Source organism: Bos mutus, chromosome 15 (assembly GCF_027580195.1).
Source record: "Bos mutus isolate GX-2022 chromosome 15, NWIPB_WYAK_1.1, whole genome shotgun sequence".
In the NCBI taxonomy this organism is placed as follows: domain Eukaryota; kingdom Metazoa; phylum Chordata; class Mammalia; order Artiodactyla; family Bovidae; genus Bos; species Bos mutus.
Window position 1 is genome coordinate 19,084,709 of NC_091631.1, and position 19,356 is coordinate 19,104,064.

Below are 19,356 nucleotides of genomic sequence, written 5' to 3' on the forward strand. Positions count from 1 at the left end.
AGTGATGTATGGTGAAAACAAAGCTGCGTGTTTGGGTAGGGCCAAGGCTGTCGAATCTGGAGAAAATCCCCACTAGACATGGTCTCATCCCTGAGAACCTGTGCCAGAAGAGATAGCTGTCTCCTCTGGCTGGGAGTTCCAACACATAGCCCAGCACCTTCCCTCTCCAGCCCGTGAACAGAAGGTATCCGTCCAAGAGATTTACTTCTTGAAAATGGATAGCTTGCTTTTCAGGGGCTCCTGGAGCTTGTGATGCAAACACAAAGGTGGAGAGAAGCGGCTCTAGGAATATCAGCATTCCTGAGGGCACTCCTCCACCTCCACTCCCAGGATAAAGCTGTTAATTTCTTCTTTTATATGGTTACACTTATGCATTTCAACTGTGCTGGACTTGGCTAGAGTCCGTTAGCTGGACTTCCCAGAACAAAGCAGGGGACTCTCTTGGGTTTGCAGGATAGAGATGAGGACTGATTTAGTCCCGTCTCTCCTGTTCCTTTCAGCGTGGACTGGTGCAGTGGTTTCTTTGTCTTCACTTCACTTCCCTGCTGCTTCTTTCCCTCCTCTAGCTTTTCATCTTTTCCCCCTTTTCTCTTGGGGCATATATTCCATTCATGTATAAATTTATAGAACAGAAAATCCAATTTTATAGGAAAGGAGATTAACACTTCCTGCAGCAGCCCCGATGAAACTACTGTTAATATCATGTCGCATACCCTTCAGACCTTTTCCCATTTGTGTCCTTTTCTTTTTTATAACAAATGATTGGCTTCGACTTAGATCTGATTCAGCAAAGGTAGTTCTGTAGGCCATTGCTGAGTTCTGTGTTTTGACCTTCATGAGAGCGCTTTTGAAAATATTCTCAACCTCTTAAAAATACTTGGCTTTAAAAAGCATTTGGGGCTTTATAGACTTAGCGCCTCCATACTGTGTTTCTAACTATTCTGTTTTAAAGCAGGGAATGAGTTTTATCTTGTAAACAGAAGGATAAATAACAGATCTGTTCAGGTCAGGAGAAGAAAGAAACTGAGCAGGAATCATACAAAAGGAAGGTGGTGATGAAGGGGGTCCAGCTGGGAATGAGGAGCATGGTGGACTCGGTGCAGGAAGGGGTTAATGAGGGTCCCAGTCTGTTGATAAAGGTGTGTGTTGGAGTTTCACAAGGTATATAAGGTGAATGGAGGATCTCTTTCATGACCTCAAGGAGTCTTTTGGACCTCTCATGTCTATGGTTCCATCATGGGCCTTTTTGAGACCCTCTGCTTTACCGTTTATTATTCTCCCTGTCATCAACCCCCATCCCCCATTATAATCTCTAACTAGAAAAACATCAGTATAGAAGCTGCACTCATGAAATGTCATCCAAATAAATACACCTCTGGAATGAGGGGCTGCTGCCTATGTTAGTAGGGTTTTTTCCTATTGAAAGTGAACACGTTCATTTATTCTAGTTTTATTTCTAACTCTTCACTTTAAAAGCAAAGCTACAGATGTAGTGTTCTTAAGGCTAAGATAGTAACTTTATCAAAATGAAAACAGCTTTTCCCCCCTTTATTATAAAAGTAACACAGGCTTATTATATAATGAAAAAATTCAGACAGTACCAAAACATTATAAAGGAAAAAAGAAAAGTCATGTGTTATCTCACCACACAGAGATAACTAGTTTTTAAACATATTAGGGTATATTTGTATCTGCAGAGAAAAAAATTCTGGAAACATTTACTGAACTATTAACTGTAGTTGCCTCTAAAAAGATTAGAGGGAAAGGGCAGAAGCCTGATAGAGATGAGTTTAAGAGATCCCTGGCGGCTCAGCAGGTGAAGAATCCCCTGCAATGCTGGAGATGTGACTTTGATCCCTGGGTTGAGAAGAGCCCCTGGAGAAGGAAATGGCAACGTTCTCCAGTAATCTTGCCTGGGAAATTCCATGGACAGAGGAGCCTGGTGAACTACTGCCCATGGGGTCGCAAAGAGGTGAACAAGCCTGAGCATGCGTGCACTAGAACTAGGAGGAGACATGCTGGAGACATTGTATTAAAACAACACACTTCCCTGGAGTTTTGCAGCAAAAGGAAGCAAAGAAGTGGGGTTCTAGCTCAGTAGGGAGAGAGGGTCAGGAAAAGTTGGGTTTTTAAAAATTGTTTTATTTATATTTAGATGGAAGCACTTGCCTGTTTGCTATTGAGACATGATCAGGAAGGGTGAAATTAATGATGGGAGGGGATAGAATTGCTAGAACAGGGTCCTTGAAAGAGAAGAGGCTTCATGGGCACCTAGGAGCTGAGATAGTTCATCTAGTGGTAATATTGGTTACCAAGAGCTCTTTGTTTCTAAGGATATTAACCCTTTGCTTGTCATATATACGGCAAATATTTCCTCTGTTTTGTATTACATTTTAACATTATTAATGTTTTTCTGTTAAAATTTTTATTGTCATAGTAAAAATGATCAGCTTATGTTTCATAGTTTCAACTTTTGGCTTTTATATTATGCCTAGGAAGATTTTTCCAATTCCAAGTTGTTTTTTTTTTTTAATTTACTTTCTATCTTTTGGTATATTTTTTTGATTGACTTCTTAACATTTAATTTATTCTGAACTTACTTGACAACTGGATTCCACCTTAATTTATTTCTAAATTTATTTCTAACTAGTCCTATCCCCAAACTGCTTTGAATAATCCATCCTTATTACCTTTATCAATTCTTGTCTCATTCTATGTATGTCAGATGTCCCTATTTTGAATTTCCTCCTTTTCAAGATTTTTTAATCTTGAAAAGATTCATGATCTTAATGCTTCTGGCTTCAAACATTTGTTTGAGAACGAGTGTGATTCCTTTTAACGTATTACAAGGTTTTTCTTCTGTTTCTTCACCTTGAAATACTTTATGTTACTAATGTCAGCTGAAAAAGTGAAAGTTGCTCAGTCGTGTCCAGCTCTTTGTGACCCCATGGACTACACAGTCCATGGAATTCTCCAGGCCAGAATACTAGAGTGGGTAGCCTTTCCCTTCTCCAAGGGATCTTCCCAACTCAGGGATCAAAGCCAAGTCTCCCACATTGCAGGTGGATTCTTTACCAGCTGAGCCACCAGGGAAGCTCAAGAATAATGGAGTGGGTAGCCTATCTCTTCTCCAGGTGAATCTTACTGACCCAGGAATCAGACCAGGGTCTCCTGCATTGCAGATGGATTCTTTACCATCTGAGCTACCAGGGAAGCCCTAATGTCAGCTGTAATGTGGTGCCTTTGAAAGAGATAATTATGTACACTGGCCTTCACATGTACCAATCTCCATTTCAACTGGAGAAGCAGGAAAGGGCTTAGTCTTAACACCCCTGAGCTTGATTCTGAGGTTTTAGAGAGGATTTTTTTTTTTTTTGGTAATTGAGAGTACTTGAATAAAAATTTTCAGATTTAATTTAAGAGTGTATGAGCAAGCTGGGTGGGAGCCTTTGAGAACTCAGGCTGAAAAAGATCCTGCTAATTTTCCCCACATAGAATTTGTCTATCATGTGAATTTGGGAGGCCTGTTCTTAGGGTGAAGCTAGGAGCAGTCTCTGGCCATAGAGCCAAAGCACTGAGAATATAGAACCCAGTGAGTTAGATGAAATTGGGACTCTGATGAACTAGCACTTCAATACCAGACACATGTAAGGGGAGACCCAGCTCTTTCTTTTATGGTCTGGTGAGGTCATCTGGGAGAACATGAGTTCCTGTGTTTGTATGTGTTGAAGTAGGAAGCATGCCTAAAAATATTCTTCCCAGCAGTAGCAGTCAGTAAGTAGAGTGGGATTTCTTTTGAAGGGGAGCTGTATTCTCCCCAAACTGTTGTGGGAAACTAGATTTTAAATTGCTTTTAGCTCTGCTCTGAGTGTAAAGTAAGAGAGAAAAGGCAGTTGGAGGAGGTTTGTATACCATTTCAAATGGTGAGGAAAGCTTGATGGTTCATAATGGCTGATTTATACAAACGTTGTTATCAGGCTATTAACCACTCAGCCTATATTCCCTATTAAATCGTGGCCAACGACTAGACTGCATGAAAGTGAAAACATGAACTGTGACTGTAATGAAGCTCTTGAAACAGGAATCCAAACAAGTTTCAGTAGTAATAGCTAACATGGTTGGAACAAGTGGTCATTCTCCAGAAGGTAATACTTTGAAGAACCTTTCTCAGTACTCACTTATAGGTATCGTGTTTTGGTATGTTTGTTGAAAAATAAATCCGGTTACTTTTAGATAACTGTTATATATTAGCAGGGCTTTTTCTATAGCAAGTGGCACAACTTCAGTTGTAACTGGCCTAGGTCAAAGAGGGAATTTAAATTTAGTGGCTTACTGTATTTTAAATCCCCGCGTATGGATTCAGGAGCTGAGACAGTGTCTTTAGGACACTTTCATTGTCCTTTGCCTCTGCTCTCCTTTGTGTTGGCTCTCTTCTCAGACAGGCTCTCTTTGTTGTGACAAAAATAGCTGTTTTTGGCACCTACAGTTTCATAAGAAGACTGCCTCCCTTTTGGTCTTTCTCCACCAAAGGACCCAGGGAAGGCTCTGATTGGCCAGGATTGGGTCGTGTAGCTAGAGAATACGGTGATCTGATTGGCCAAGTCCTAGGCATGTACTCACTCCTGGAGCCTGAGGGTGGATTCGAGAGGGGTAACTCCCTGAATGGAGAAGAGGTCTATTTTTCCAGAGGAAGGTGGGCAAAAAGATAAAGGGACACTCGAGGGATTTGAAAAGTCAGACTTAGTGAAAGCGGAGTGGGTCCTCTTCCCCTCCAGATATGATGTGGAGCGGGATGGTGCAGGGATGTACAAGACCTGGATAGAAAATAAGGATGGAGTTGGGATGGGGAGCCTACTTTCTAATGCTCATGAAAAAATGTTCATTAAAAAGCATAATAGTAAGAATTATTAGTATAGTATAAATTTTAATGGAAAATGATATACAAATATTTTAATTACACATAAAAAATAATAGGTCTTTTTCTTGAGGTCTGAACTGAAATGAAACACCTGAAGGCAGGAAGAAAATAAATTTTTCAAGTAAAAATATGGCTGATTGTTTTTTGCAGACTACTGAGGAAATCTGATACTCGTAAATTATCAGTTACTTATTTTTTTTAAACTCAGTCAAGTTTAACTTGATTGTTTCATTTTTATATTCTGCTTTTTATGTTGGATTAGTTAAAGAAACTGCATCTTTCAGTCTTTGTTTTCAGTATGCTTGTTCCAGCTATAGGGAAATTATATTTTCATTCAGTAAAGCTTTAAACCCAAGCATTCTGTTGTGACCACGGAGGCTTCCCAGGGGACTTCTTGACCCTAAGCCTCTAGGACTCATCAGTTCAAGTCCGACTGCCTCTGGCTGGTCTGTGTATATGGTGAGCATTTGTGCATAGGGTTATTGTTTTGTTGGTTTTTTTGTTAATAATTGTTCTCTCTTGTCTCTTTTGGAGAAGGCAATGGCACCCCACTCCAGTACTCTTGCCTGGAAAATCCCATGGGCGGAGGAGCCTGGTGGGCTGCAGTCCATGGGATCGCTAAGAGTCGGACCTGACTGAGCGACTTCACTTTCACTTTTCACTTTCATGCATTGGAGAAGGAAATGGCAGCCCACTCCAGTGTTCTTGCCTGGAGAATCCCAGAGATGGGGAACCCGGTGGGCTGCTTTGGGGTCGCACAGAGTCAGACACGACTGAAGCGACTTAGCAGCAGCAGCAGCAGCAGCTTGTCTCTTTTATGCTGTAACTGCCCTCCCTGCCCCCACCTCCTCTCTTTTCTCATACTCTGATTTGTTGAAGATAGCAGGTCAATTGGTCAGTAGAATATTTCACAATCAGGCTTGGCAGATTGCTTCCTCTTAAAGTCTTTTAACTTGGGATGTCCATGCCCTGTTTTTCCTATAAATAAGTAGTTAGATCTGAAGCCTTGATTAGATTTGGGTTCCTCTTTTTTTGGCAAGAATAATTGAGGAATGGTGGTATGTTCAGTTTCATCTCTTATGTTTAAACTTTCAGGAAGTGAACTTTTAAAACGTGATTCCATTGCTCTTTTCCCTCAAAACTGGCACACTAGACAAGGGTGATGGTTCTCAAGGCTTGCAACAAAGTATATTTTCTTTTTGCACAGTGTATTTTCAACACCAAAAAAAAAAAAAAAAACCAGGCATCTAAGCATCTCATATATAAGCCTAAGTAGCAAAGATGGAGCCAGAAGGGTTGATGAGTAAATTTCATTTTCTAGATACACAGGAGTATGAGTTTTTCCCAGGTGTTTCCCTTTAAATCTGATTAATTCTGCAGAGACAAGAAGAAGGAGGTGAAGAATGGGGGGTTATTCACCTGGCCAAAGATTAGAGGTGGGAGAGAGAAATCACAGGTGGAGGTTTCCCCTTTTTGAATATGCATATCAAATGCTAGTTGCCCTCAAAAGGCTCTCTCTTTTTTTTAAAACTTCTTCTGTTGATAAGGGATTTCAGGGCAGCTCTGGTTTTCCTCATCTGTAAAACCTCAATTCCTTTTTATTAATCTTCTTGTGCCTGTGAAATATCAAAATTAATCATTTCTAAAGAAGCTGCTCTTAAAACATTAAGTTTTTTCTGGGTCGAACCTCAGTGTACAAGTTTTTAGCAGGAAGAGGGCTCATAACTTGTGTTATATGAGGGACATTTTCCTGTTTTTACAAACTTTCTAAGGTCACATGATTATGTATTTTAAAGCTGTCTAGGAAAAGCAAACTTTCTTAGGATACATTTTAATGCATTTTAAAGCTGTTTAGGAAAAGGTACAGTGCGTGTCACAGCCAAAAGTGGAGTCATGAGATGTATGCTCTGCTGGTAATTTCTTCTGCTTAGTTTATTTTCCCAGTTAGGTAGAAAGAAATTTTCTTGTAAAAATTTTGTTCACCGTCAACTGCTCTGTTGCACACAAGCAGACTGTTTCCTTCAGTGTACTTTGCCCTTTCTTATACCAAATAAATATTGTGCCTCCAAGCAGAAGCTCAGGTGTGCTAAGAGTACATATTTCAACTTGCCCCTCACAGCCCCCATTCTCCTATCCCACTCCCACTGCATTTTTCAAACCTTCAGACATGGATAATTTCATTCATACTCCAGGAGAAAGGAGCTAGGGATTATTCAGGTGTCATGACGATAGAAGTGAACCCAGGTTGGGCTTGCACCACCAGAATTGTCCAGCTGGCTTTGAAGGAAGACGAGCTACACTGACCTGGATGCAAACGCCCTGTCTGCTGCTTGCCATCTATCTGACTTTAGGCACATAATTCGATCTTTCCTTAAACCTCAGTATTCTTTGCTTTAAAACGGGGATCGCACTGTTAAATGCCATTTGTTGAGGGCATATCATGCACCAAGCAGTGCTTTACTTACCTAATCTCATTTGTAACAGTTTGATGGGGAGTACTGTTTTTCTCATTGTGCACGAAGCTGAGGCCAGAAAGGCTAAGTCATTTGCCTCAAGTGATGCCCTTAGTGACTCCTAGCATTGTGCTAAGGATAAAAAGTGTTTTATAGATCTTAATCGGGCTTCCCTGGTGGCTCAGATGGTAAAGAATCTGCCTACAATGTGGAAGACCTGGGTTCAGTCCCAGGATTGGGAAGATCCCCTGGAGGAGGGCATGACAACCCACTCCAGTATTCTTGCCTGGAGAATCCCCATGGACAGAGGAGCCTGGTGGGCTATAGTCCATGGGGCCGCAAAGAGTCGGACACGATTGAGTGACTGAGCACAAACACAGATGATCTTCCCGACCCAGGGATTGAACCCGGGTCTCCCGCATTGTAAGTAGACACTTTACTGTCTGAGCCACCAGGGAAGTCCAGATCTCAATTACCAGGCTTAAAAGAAGCATATGAGAAATAATTTCTGGGGTTGTTAGTAACCTCATGCATATAACTGTAGACCTGAACATTTTGTTAGGATAAAGTTACTGAGTGATTTTTTACTTTTGCTCCTCATATAGCTTAGCTCTTTGGTTTTCAAGCAAGTATATAAAATTGGTTATTGCTTCATTTTACAGAGGAGGAATCTGAGTCAGAGTTTAGATGATTCACCCATGACCACAGAGTAAATAAATGATAGACGTGGGCTGGAACACAGGCATTCAGATGCAAAACCCATGTTTTTTCAGACTGATCTTTTGGGTTAATCTAAAGAATCTAGGTTAATTTAGCTCTGTCAAATATATCTGAAAGAAACCAACAAATCCAGTTCCTTTGGTATGGTAGCCTGAATAATGACTCCCAAGGATATCCAAGTCTTCATCCTTGGAGGCTGTGAATGTTGCTTCCTGTGGCAAAAAGGGACTTTGCCTACGTGACTAAGTTAGGGATCTGGAGATGGGGAGACTGTCCTGAATACCTGAGTGGGCCCTCACTGTAATGAGTGTCCTCATAAAAGGGAGGCAGAGGGAGATTGGACTACAGAAGAGTGACTGGGGATGTGGTGAAGGCGGCAGGAGGTCAGAGTGATGTAGAGATGTGAAGGAGGGGCCGAGGAATGCGGGTGAGTTCTGGAAGCTCAAAAAGACAAGGAAAGCGATTCTCCCTGAACTCTCCAGAAGAAAATAACCCTGCCAACACATAAACTTTAGTGCAGTGAAGCTTATTTTAGACTTCTGGTCTCCAGAATTGTAAGAGCACAAATTTGTGTCCTTTCAAGCCACCAAATTTGTGGTAATTTGTTACAGCATCTGTGGAAAACAGATACACTTCAACTTGTGTGTATGTGCGTGTATGTGTGTTAGTCAACTCTGTTGTTCCAGATCTGCTACCCTAAGGACTGTAGCCCGCCAGGCTCCTCTGTCTGTGGAATTTTCCAGGCAAGAATATTAGATTGGGTTGCCATTCCTTTCTCCAGGGAATCTTCCCGACTCAGGGATCGAACCTGGGTCTTCTGCATTGCAGGCAGATTCTTTATTGTCTGAGCCACCAGGGAAGCCCCATACTTCAACTTACTGCACAAGAACTGCAGTTTTCTGTCTGTAAGTCAGTGCTTAAGCCTACTTTGAAATGGGCCAGTGATGTTTAGAGGTAAACCGCTGACCCCTATAGATGATAACTTCTGGATTTTGGTCTAGGAGCACTGACCATTCCTGCTGTTCAAGTATGCATCCTTTCAAACTTTCAAGGGTTTGGAAGATTCTAATGACTCAGTACTTAAAGAATCAGACACATCGCCAGCTCCATTCTGTTGCCAGGTAGGAGGAGGCAACAGAATCCAGAGGGAGTTTTCCAGCTTGCAGTTTAAACTTCACTGCTCAACCTTTAAAGCAGAGGTTACAAATTGATTGCCCTTAGGCCAGAGATAGATTTTGTTTGACCTGACAGTGATTCTTTACAATTTCAGTTATTTCCCAGAATTTAAAACTCAAGTGATCTCACATAAAAGCTGTGATTTCTGACTTTTCTGGAGAATGGAAATATCTGGCAACATTGGGGTTATGTTATCAATAGTACTTGGCTGGTAGATCGGGTTCCTCGCTGCCTCCTTTGGGCAGGGGTGGGGTGGTTGGGCTGGCTGTCCCTGTCAGTTTGATGCCATCTTTCTTTCCAGGACCTTCGTCATTTATTTTTCTCACTTGCTTGGCCCCTGTAGGTACCTGAGTTTGTGGCTTTGCTTTAAGGGAAAAAGACCAAATCCATATTCTGAACAGTTTAGCGAAATCATTGACCGTTGGCTGATAATCATGGAAATTCATGGAGAGAGGTGACTGAAGAGTTGAGACTTTGCCTTAGTTTTTGCTTAACTGAGGCAAATATCTTAGTTTTTAAATAGGAAGAAACCCCCCCCCCCGCCCCCGCAGTAGATGCTGGAAACCATAGAGCAGTGAGATTAGCATGAGTTGTTGGTAAAGCTATTAAGCTGGATTTTGGAAAGCACATAGGGAAGAAAACAAGGGTTTAGAACAAAGATGTGTTAATCATGCACAAGGCAACGCTCAAGTCTGTTTCTAGAATTACTAGTCTCTGTGGAAGGTCACTAATGTAGTTGATCTTTATTGCAAAAAGACACAATAGTTATTTTTTGATGACTTGGTGGATAGTTATAAGCTAAGTACTTAAGTGAGTGATTTGTGCCTAGTTGAACAACAAAACCTGAGGAGCGGAGTTAAGTGTCTTTATCAGCCTGATGAGTGATTTCTCGTGTAGTGCTCCAGGGTGGGAAGAAAGCAGCAGTTGCGTTACTCTCAGCTTCCTTTTCCGTATGGTCCCCTGCCTGCACCAGACCCACCGACTCTTCTCACCTGCTGGCCCCATGGCTGCCCTCGTGACACCTCACTGTCCATCCCTGTGCGTCCCCTGCTCATCTTGGCCAAAGAGTCATCAAATCCTTTTTCTCTGCCATTCAGCCGAGTCCAGTATTTTATCTATCAAAGAGTATTTCGCGAGGCAACAAAGCATGAAAACATTTTATGCACCATTTTTTTTTCCTAAGAAAGTCCAGCCTCTCTCAGGCTTGGGTCACGTGCCACGCTGTACGTAGTGCCAGGGCTCCTTTACCTTCCTCTCATTATTTGGTTTGCAAGGAATCACTGTGTGTGCATTTCGACCCCAAGGGAGATGTGGGACTGGTGCAATTCATGCTGTCTCTAGAACCTGCCTTCTGATACCGATTGTCTCCATGAATAATAATACCCTTGTCTCTGGGTCATGACAAGTTTTTACCCCACCTCTGGGGCTCTGTGATTCCTTTCTTGAAAGGAGCATCTTTGGCCCCAGAAATCTCTTCTCTAGGCTGGTAACTCCTTGCCCTTCTTGAAAGGCTTAATGGTTTCAGACCTCCAGGAGTCCTACTCTCATTCCTGTTTGGTTCATCCACAACATACTTACTATAACTTGTACTGGCTGATCTCTTTGGGGATAAAGCTTGGTTTCACTTGACTATCTAAATTAGCAGCTGGTTCTTAACAATGGCTATTGATGCAGCGGCAGCTGCTGTCTTCCTGAGCCCTTTCTCAGATTGATTCCTGCTGATGACTTTTGCGCTCTTGGACTTAACCCCATCTAAATGACTAGATTCTTTATGATAGCTTCCCTCAGGTCGTCTCATGGAGAGGCCTTTTAGAATCTTTTCACTGCCTGAATATCAGAGACCAGTTTTACATACTGTAAATATATGCAGCAACAAGGAAGAGCCTTTCTTCTTATGAAAACACTGAAAAGGTACTTTTAAAATATTGAAATAACGTGTAACAAGATGGAAAGCAAATGCTTTGGAAGCCAAAGCAAAAAGATTTCAACAGTTGAGGATGACTCTCTAAAGGAAATAGAATGGAATTTGAAGGATAAATGTGTGGTCCTGAATTGCAATAAAAGACAAAAATCATGCCTTCAGGTTCAAAGTTGGACTACCTGGCTTAACTGTGGTACATGCTAGGATGGGAGTTGGAGATTTCATTTGACTAAGAAGATCACCGTGACCTGAGTGCTAAGAGAGAATGTGCTCTTACGTGTGTTAGCAGCAATGCTTTGTCCAGGTTGAGAAGGGAAGCCCCAGACCCTCTACCCAGGGATTGAGCCCTGGCAGCTGGTGGTCATAATGCATCATATTGACTAGCATATTGACTTAAACAATTTTGGAATGAAATTTCTTTGGGTGAGGCATTGCTCTCCAGTGTTAGGTGTTTGTCACTTCGGTGATTCTCAAGACTTCTGTCATCCTCCCTTCTCAGTCCCTTATATAAATACAGTTCTCCGGGACTAAGGTCCACCCTAAGCCTACTCTTTGAGAGGGACTTAATAAAATGAAGGGGATGAAGAAGAGGACGTTCTGGATGGCATGGAAATTAGATGCCAGTTCGTGTTGTTATAGTTGAGAGAGCCCCAGGTCTGTAGTCTGGAGAGCTGTCTTCAGATGCCTGAAGGATTGTCATGTGGAAGAGGAGTTAGATTCGGCCCATCTTAAGGAACTGTTTTAGACTGTGCACCTTACTTGAGTTAAAGTTGAGAGGTGCAGAAAGGAGCAGCTTGGTCTCTGTTTTCAAGGCTGTGTTTATGGTACAGTGGAGGAGACACACACAGATGGCTGTAAAATAGTGATACTCTGGGTCTCTAGGAGACATAAATGAAGAGGCAGATTTCTGCCCAGTTTAGAAAGGCCTTTCCCAACAGTTAGACTTCCCTGGTGGCTCAGACAGTAAAGAATCGGCCTGCAACGCATGATACCCAGGTTCCGTCCCTGGGTCGGGAAGAACACAAGTGGAGTGGGCTGCCTTGAAAACTAGTCACCAGTCATGTTGTCCTCCTGGTAAAGAGGAGCTGGAGGAAGTCAGAGTAGATGACTTTTCTGCCTCTATTAATCTATGGTTCAAGCCCCTCAATTGGCTTTGCTTTTCTTAACCAGAGAGAGTTGTTGCCAAGTTGAATGCCCACGGGTTGAACTCAGTGTTCTGGGTGGGCCGTGCTGGAAAGAGTGTGAGGTGGCATAGTTTCCACCAGGTGGAATTGCATTGGTGTGTGTGTTTTATGGGGCCAATGAGAACGGACCTGGCTGTTTTTCTCGTTCACGGACCTGCTAGAAGAATCTAGTGGCACATTTGGCGGGTACAGTCTTGCTGCTTTTGTTTGTTGGTTGCATCTGGTTGTGAGGATCATGGCATCCCATTTGAGTGGGGCAACATTTCATTTCCTGGGACAAGTAGGCTGAGAAAAGTCGGTTTCCCGTATTTCTCACCTCCAGGAATCCAGGTGACATCCAGAGATGAGCTGCTGAGACTGGAGGTTCCAGGTTCTTCCCGTTTGATTTGTTATTGTTGTTTAGCTGCTCAGTCGTATCCGACTCTTTTGCGACCCCTCGGACTGTGGCCTGCCAGGCTCCTCTGTCCATGGGATTTCCCAGGCAAGAACACTGGAGTGGGTTGCCATTTCCTCCTCCAGGGGGATCTTTCCAACCCAGGGATCAAACCCAGGTCTTCTGCATTGGCAAGTGGGTTCTTCACCACTGAGCCACCAGAGAAGACCTTCCCTTTTGATACTGGAACTTGAAAATAATTCAGACTTCTATTGTTGGGTCCCTGAGCCCTAAAAAACATGTATGTCACATTTGGGCTCCGTGCAGAAGGCTGAACCAAGCAAAGGCAGCCTGGGCGGCAGAATGTTCTGGTAGCACCATTCTCGTTCTGTCTTCTTTTTGCTGCCGAGCCACCATTCTCATCAGCTCTCCCTTCCCCACCATCGATAGAATGCAGTTGTAAGGAGGCCAGACGGGACCTTTTTCTTTTGGCAAACGCGTTCTAAAGTTCCAAAAGGCAGACATTACCTGAGTTTGGCATTTCCTCCCAGTTTTGTGTGTCGTCTGACCCTGGGTCAGCTCTTTGGGACATTTCCCCCCAGATATGTCAAAAATCACCTGAAGGATGTGGAGATGAGGTGTAGGAGGTTAGAGGGAGCAGAACTGCCACCCACCGCCCCCAACTGCTCTCATCGCTTTGTAGGAAGGAGACAGGCAGTTCTTTCTTGAAAGCCTGGAGCCAGAACCAGAGGTGAAATGCCACAGCTGCTGTGGCCGCAGGGTGTGTGGACGTGTGCGTCGTCCTGACACTCTTCCCTTCCAGGAATTCTCTCCCCTGGGTGAGTGAGAGTTGAGCCAGCCTTGGATGGAGTGGGCTACCTGCCTCCTATATCGGGCCCCTGGGACTCTCTAGAGTAACAGAGGCAGAGCGTGGGAGTTCTCAGTTCTGACAGTTAACTTTCACCCAGAGGCTTAAAAAAATGCATGGACCCCAGTCCCCAGAGGTAATTTTTTAAAAAAATAAATACTTGCGATTTAATTTTTTGGCACACTTTAATTTTTATTAAGCGTATGGTTGATTTACAATGTTATGTTACTTTCTGCTGTATAGCAGTGTATCAGTTATACATACACATGTATCTACTCTTTTTAGATTCTTTTCCCATTAGGCCATTACAGAATATAGAGCTCCTAGTAGGTCTTATTAATTATCTATTTTATATTTGGTAATGTGTGTATGTCAGTCCATCTCCCAGTTTAGCCTTTCCCCCACCTTAATTTTTTAAGAGCTTTATGTATTTCCACAGTGTACCTTTCACCCATTTGCAGTGTACAATTCAGGGGGTTTTAGTGTATTCACAGACTTGTATGAGCAGTACCACAATTGGAGGACATTTTTAACAATCACGGGCTTCCCTGATAGCTTAGTTGGTAAACAATCTGCCTGCAATGCAGGAGACCTGGGTTTGATCCCTGGCTTTGGGAAGATCCCCTGGAGAAGGGAAAGGCTACCCACTCCAGTGTTGTGGCCTGGAGAATTCTGTGGACTATAAGAGTTAGACACCACTGAGTGACTTTCAGTTTCACGTTACCAGTCACCCTCCATTTCCCTTCAGAATCCTCAGTCCTCAGCAATCAACCACCTATCTACTTTCTATCTCTAATTTGCCTCTTCTGGACGTTTCTTGTAAAGAGAACCATATAGCAAGCGGTCCTCTGTGACTGACTTTTCTCTTAGCGTAATGTTTTCAAGGTTTGTCGCGTACTTCATCACGTATTTCATTCCTTTTATCCTCAAATAATATTCCACTTTAGGAATATGCCATATTTTGTTTATCCACCATCAGATGACAGGCGTTTGGGCTGATTCTCATTTTTGGCTATTACGAGTAATGCTGCTAATGGCTACAAATTTCTGTGGGGAAATATATTTTCATTTCTCCTGGGAATACACCTGGACACGGAATTTCTGGGTCACATGGTAACTTTACATCTAAGCTTTTGAGGAACTGCCAGACATGGTTCAAAGCAGCTTCACCATTTTACAGAGGCATTTCATAAAAGCTCCCCATGGTGAGTCTAGCTGCGATTATAATGTGCTGCCCTGTGGGTTGCAGTTCTCACCCTGCCTCATTTGGTGGTGGTGGTTGTAGTTTTCGTAATCTTTGACCGCACCCTGCAGCCATGCGGGGGCTTAGATCCCCAACCAGGGATCAAACCCACTCCTCCTTCATCTTAAGCACTGGACTCCTGGGGAAGTCCACTTGGCCTCATTTGAAAGTAAAACAACTGAAGAACAGAGATCAGCTTTTACGCAAAGGAGAGAATATTTTTAGAGCAGAGCATCCACCCCTTGCAAGGTGTTCTTTCCAACCTTCTCCATCCCTCAGCTCTCGCTAGTAGTCCAAGGCTAACTGAGCTCTGGCTCGGGGACTGGTCAGTCTAATGCTGGAGGAAGTGTCCACCTAGGATCTGGCTTGGCTGTAAAGAGTTAAGTTGGTCTGGAAACCTGATCTGCAGTTGAAGTGGAGCAGAGCCCCAGATGTGTAATCCCCGCTTCTAAGGATGCGACATCTCTTCTTGTAAGCGTCATCGCTTTCTTGGTGCTATCTGGTAAAAACTGAGTCATGAGGTGCCGACAAAAAATCCCTTGCATTCAATGTGAAATTTGAGGCATCTGCTCATTCCTGAGATATTCACAGCTGTCAGCCCTGCTGTCTTGATGGTAAACAACTTGCTGGGAATGAACTCCTGCCACTGTGACTTTTCCCTGGCTTGTCTGAGAGAGGCATGGACCCAGATGGTGTGCCCTGGAGAGTGCGGGGGTAAGGGACTGCCTGGGGGTCACCCAAGGATCGGGCGGCTCTGCCTTTCACAAAGCACTGCTTCCAGGGCAGCCCCAGTGGAGGGAGGCAGAAGCCAAGGGCTCTGAAAGGACATTCGTCTCACTGCAGAGGTGCGTTGCCCTGATGCCTGTGAAGCAGCCTGAGTCGTGTTCTCCCTTCTCTGTGTTTGCAGCCACGGCACGGGGTACGAGAGTGACAACCACACCACACCCATCCTCTGTGGCGCCCAGTACCGGATACACACCCACGGCGTCTTCAGGGGCATTCAGGTGAGTACACGGGACCCCGGCTGCCTCTTTCCTTCCCAACAGCCTCTCATGTCCTCGCTGCTGGCCGCTTGGCCCTGGCAAGTCTGTCCCTAACCATAGGCTCCTGTGTCAGCAGGGATCCCCCTCTTCCACTGGGGCAGGCGGGGGGGTCTTCTCCTTTCCAGAGGCCGGTGTGCATGCAGCCGCCTCACTCAGACCAGGGTGCTTTCTGCAGAATTCCCTTCTTTCCTCCTTCACTGTTTAATTCGCCTTCTCTAGGGTAGGCTATGCACATCTTACGTTGGGGCTAAATGAGCTTGAATTAATGACCTGGACTGTGGACTTCTAAGACTTGTTCTGCACGGTCAAGTGCCCAAAGGTAGACTCCGTCTTTGCTAAGGGAGAGTGAGGAAAGGAAAGTAAAATGGAAATTGGACGGAAGGCCATCTCCCGGAGCCTCTTTTGGGCATTCAGAACCACGCACAGTTACCAAGGGTTTGTGTTTGTGCCTTTTGGCGTGTGACTCTGTGGTTGCAACAACATGAGTAACGGCTGAGATACTTTCTCCAGAGTAGTCAGCACATTAGAAATAAGTTGTGTGTGGGCCAAGTTCCCACGTGATGTGTGGAGCAAGTGCTCTGAGATGTTCTGAAGAATGTTTCCAGAGGCATCATGGGGATAGAACAGCGTGTTCCCTCATCCCCAAGCCTTCCAGTGGTGAGAATAAAAGTGAGGGTGACAGAAACATGGACATCTGATGGAAGTCAGACAAGTAATGTCAGCCTTCTCCACCAGGACTGGCTGACACTGACAACTCTGTTTTATTTCCTGTTGCACGGTGCGCTGCCTCTGGGGTGAATTAAAGGACCTGTACGAAACTCCTTTTCCCTTCCTTTTCACCAAGCCCAGTTTATCAGACTTACTGTCGTGGTCTGTGTTAATTTTCCTCCAGAGCGGACCAATCAGACACAGCTGCCTCCTCATTTAAACTTATTCCATCTTTTGCCTTAAGACACTGTGGCCCGTCAGTAGTAGAGCCGTATGGTATTGCTGCTGCTGCTGCTGCTGCTAAGTCGCTTCAGTCGTGTCCGACTCTGTGCGACCCCATAGACGGCAGCCCACCAGGCTCCCCCGTCCCTGGGATTCTCCAGGCAAGAACACTGGAGTGGGTTGCCATTTCCTTCTCCAATGCACGAAAGTGAAAAGTGAAAGGGAAGTCGCTCAGTCGTGTCTGACTCTTAGCAACCTCATGGACTGCAGCCCACCAGGCTCCCTCGTCCCTGGGATTCTCCAGGCAAGAACACTGGAGTGGGTTGCCATTTCCTTCTCCAATGAATGAAAGTGAAAACTGAAAGTGAAGTCGCTCAGTCGTGTCCGACTCTGTGCGACCCCATGGACTGCAGCCCACCAGGCCCTCCGTCCATGGGATTCTCCAGGAAGGAACACTGGAGTGGGCGCCATCGCCTTCTCCTGGAGTGGGGTGCCATCGCCTTCTCCAGCCGTATGGTACTACTGTATGTTTACTTCAAAAAAGATCGCGCAGCAAGAGGTGAAATAGGAACTTGAACGTATGCTTGTGGGTGGTGGGGGAAGTGCCCAGGGCAGGAGTGTGTAAGCTTAGAAGTGGTCCCGGGTCTTAAGACAAACTATGGATGTGCTCTAGGGGCCCTGACCTGCACATCTGTGTGAGGACGAGGAGGGTTCAGTGGCCCCTCAGGCACTTGCGTTGCTTTTGCTTATGACTCACTGGTCCCCGGAGCCTAAGGGGCATTTGCCTCACTGTTTCCCTCTAGCTTCTTCTCATGGAGGACCAAACCATGCACACACACTCCTACAGGATAAAGGTGATCCACAGAATGCCCTGTGATGGACATAGAGTGGGCAGAAGGCACACACACGGTGCTTCCTGGTGTCTCTAGTAAAGTATCGTGCTGGCAACGCTGTGGGCTTCCTGTGGTTTCAGCTCCCTTCACAGACAGAACCCTCACCTCCCAGGATGTATTCTTCTTCCTTGTCATTGACTCACACGTGGAAGGTTGCTCAGTTGGGGGCTCATTTTTCTCTAATAAGGACTTCCCAACCCATTGCAGATAGGGCCCGAGGTCATGTGGCCTGGTGTCCGAGTGGGAGGGAATAGAGTAGAACCTGGGGCTTTGACTTCCAGACCTCTCTGCTTCAAGATTGAGAAGCTGAGAGACAGGAAAGATTGGGAACTCTCCCAGTGTGCAGCATTTCTTTTCCAGATGCTCTGGATCAGCAGCCCTAAGACTGACTTCATCTCAGGTCCCGGTTCTGGTTGATCAGCAGTGATGATCTTAGGGCAATGCACTGTTGAATGTGCTGCTCTGTCATCCACTAGCGATGTCTGCTTTGGGCACCTCAGATGTTGGGGGGAGTGGTTTCAGGCATCACATCCACTATCCCTCCTTTGGGAATACTTCAAAGCTCACTTTCCTTGGGACCAATGTGAATGTTCACATGTGGCTTAAAGCCTCTGTTCATCTTACACTCTGCTTGCAGGATGTGCGGCGTGTGCCTGGAGTGGCCCCGACTCTTGTCCGGTCGGCATCTGAGACCAGTGAGAAGCGCCCCTTCATGTGTGCTTACCCAGGCTGCAATAAGAGATATTTTAAGCTGTCCCACTTACAGATGCACAGCCGGAAGCACACTGGTAAGTGCATTCACCGTCCAGTCTTGGTTCTGGTGGCTCAGGGGCGGCTTGGCAGCCCCTGCTTCCTGCTGTCACTGCCAGGACACAGGTGATTTCTGGAATGCAAAGTAGACACTACTTTCAGGGGATGGAAAAAGGCTGCCAGACCATTATGTATCCTGAAGTTCTATCCTTTATTTAAAAAGGGAAGAGCAGAGTAGGTAGAGAGAGAATTTCACAGAATTAAAGAGACCTGGCTTGAAGTCTGGTTTCACCACCAGGTGGTGTGACCTTGAGCAAGTTACTAACCACGCTTCAAACTTCATCTGCCTTACATGGAAAATGGAGATGATAGCCTCCCTTATACAATTGTTGAGACTAGATTAACTTCTAAAATCAAATTGAATGAAAGGAATTAGAGATATGAACCATCTCTTCCAGTTCCCTGTGTCAGTAAGTCTGAATAAACGCTCTAACTTTTATAATAGTATTAGCATCTCTTACGGGAGAGGAGCTAGCCTTGGGGCTTGGTAGTTAGATAATTCTAGGAACTTGATGTGCAAGATTATTCTGGAGACTTAGAATGAGATGGTCCAAAGAAGAACTTAACTGCTTGGGTTAGTAATAACCAACCAGGTAGGAGTGGGGAAATGGCTTCTAGGTTTAATTTTTGTTTTCAACCCCCCTGAAAAAGATGATTTTTGATGATGTTTTAAAGAAAACTGGATTTTCCCACAGGTTACAGGGTCTGCCTCTGGGAAAGAACTGGCCACGTTTGGTTGTTGGCCACAGGGAATGTGAACATCGGTTTCACAAATGTCTGTTCTTGGTTGGCCTTGTGCGCACTAGATGGGAATGTGACTGAGT

At 44.6% G+C, this 19,356-nt stretch overlaps 1 protein-coding gene across 6 annotated transcripts in view; it reads left to right on the top strand.

The window, feature by feature from the left end:
- The window catches only part of WT1 (WT1 transcription factor), a 50,480-nt gene that overhangs the window by 21,441 nt on the left and 9,683 nt on the right, over positions 1-19,356 (top strand). For all 6 annotated transcript variants that reach the window (XM_070383598.1, XM_070383597.1, XM_070383601.1 and 3 more), the window contains 2 exons: positions 15,764-15,860; positions 18,360-18,510. In XM_070383598.1, coding sequence (XP_070239699.1) covers positions 15,764-15,860; positions 18,360-18,510 — 248 coding nt within the window. The remainder of the gene's footprint in view (positions 1-15,763; positions 15,861-18,359; positions 18,511-19,356) is intronic.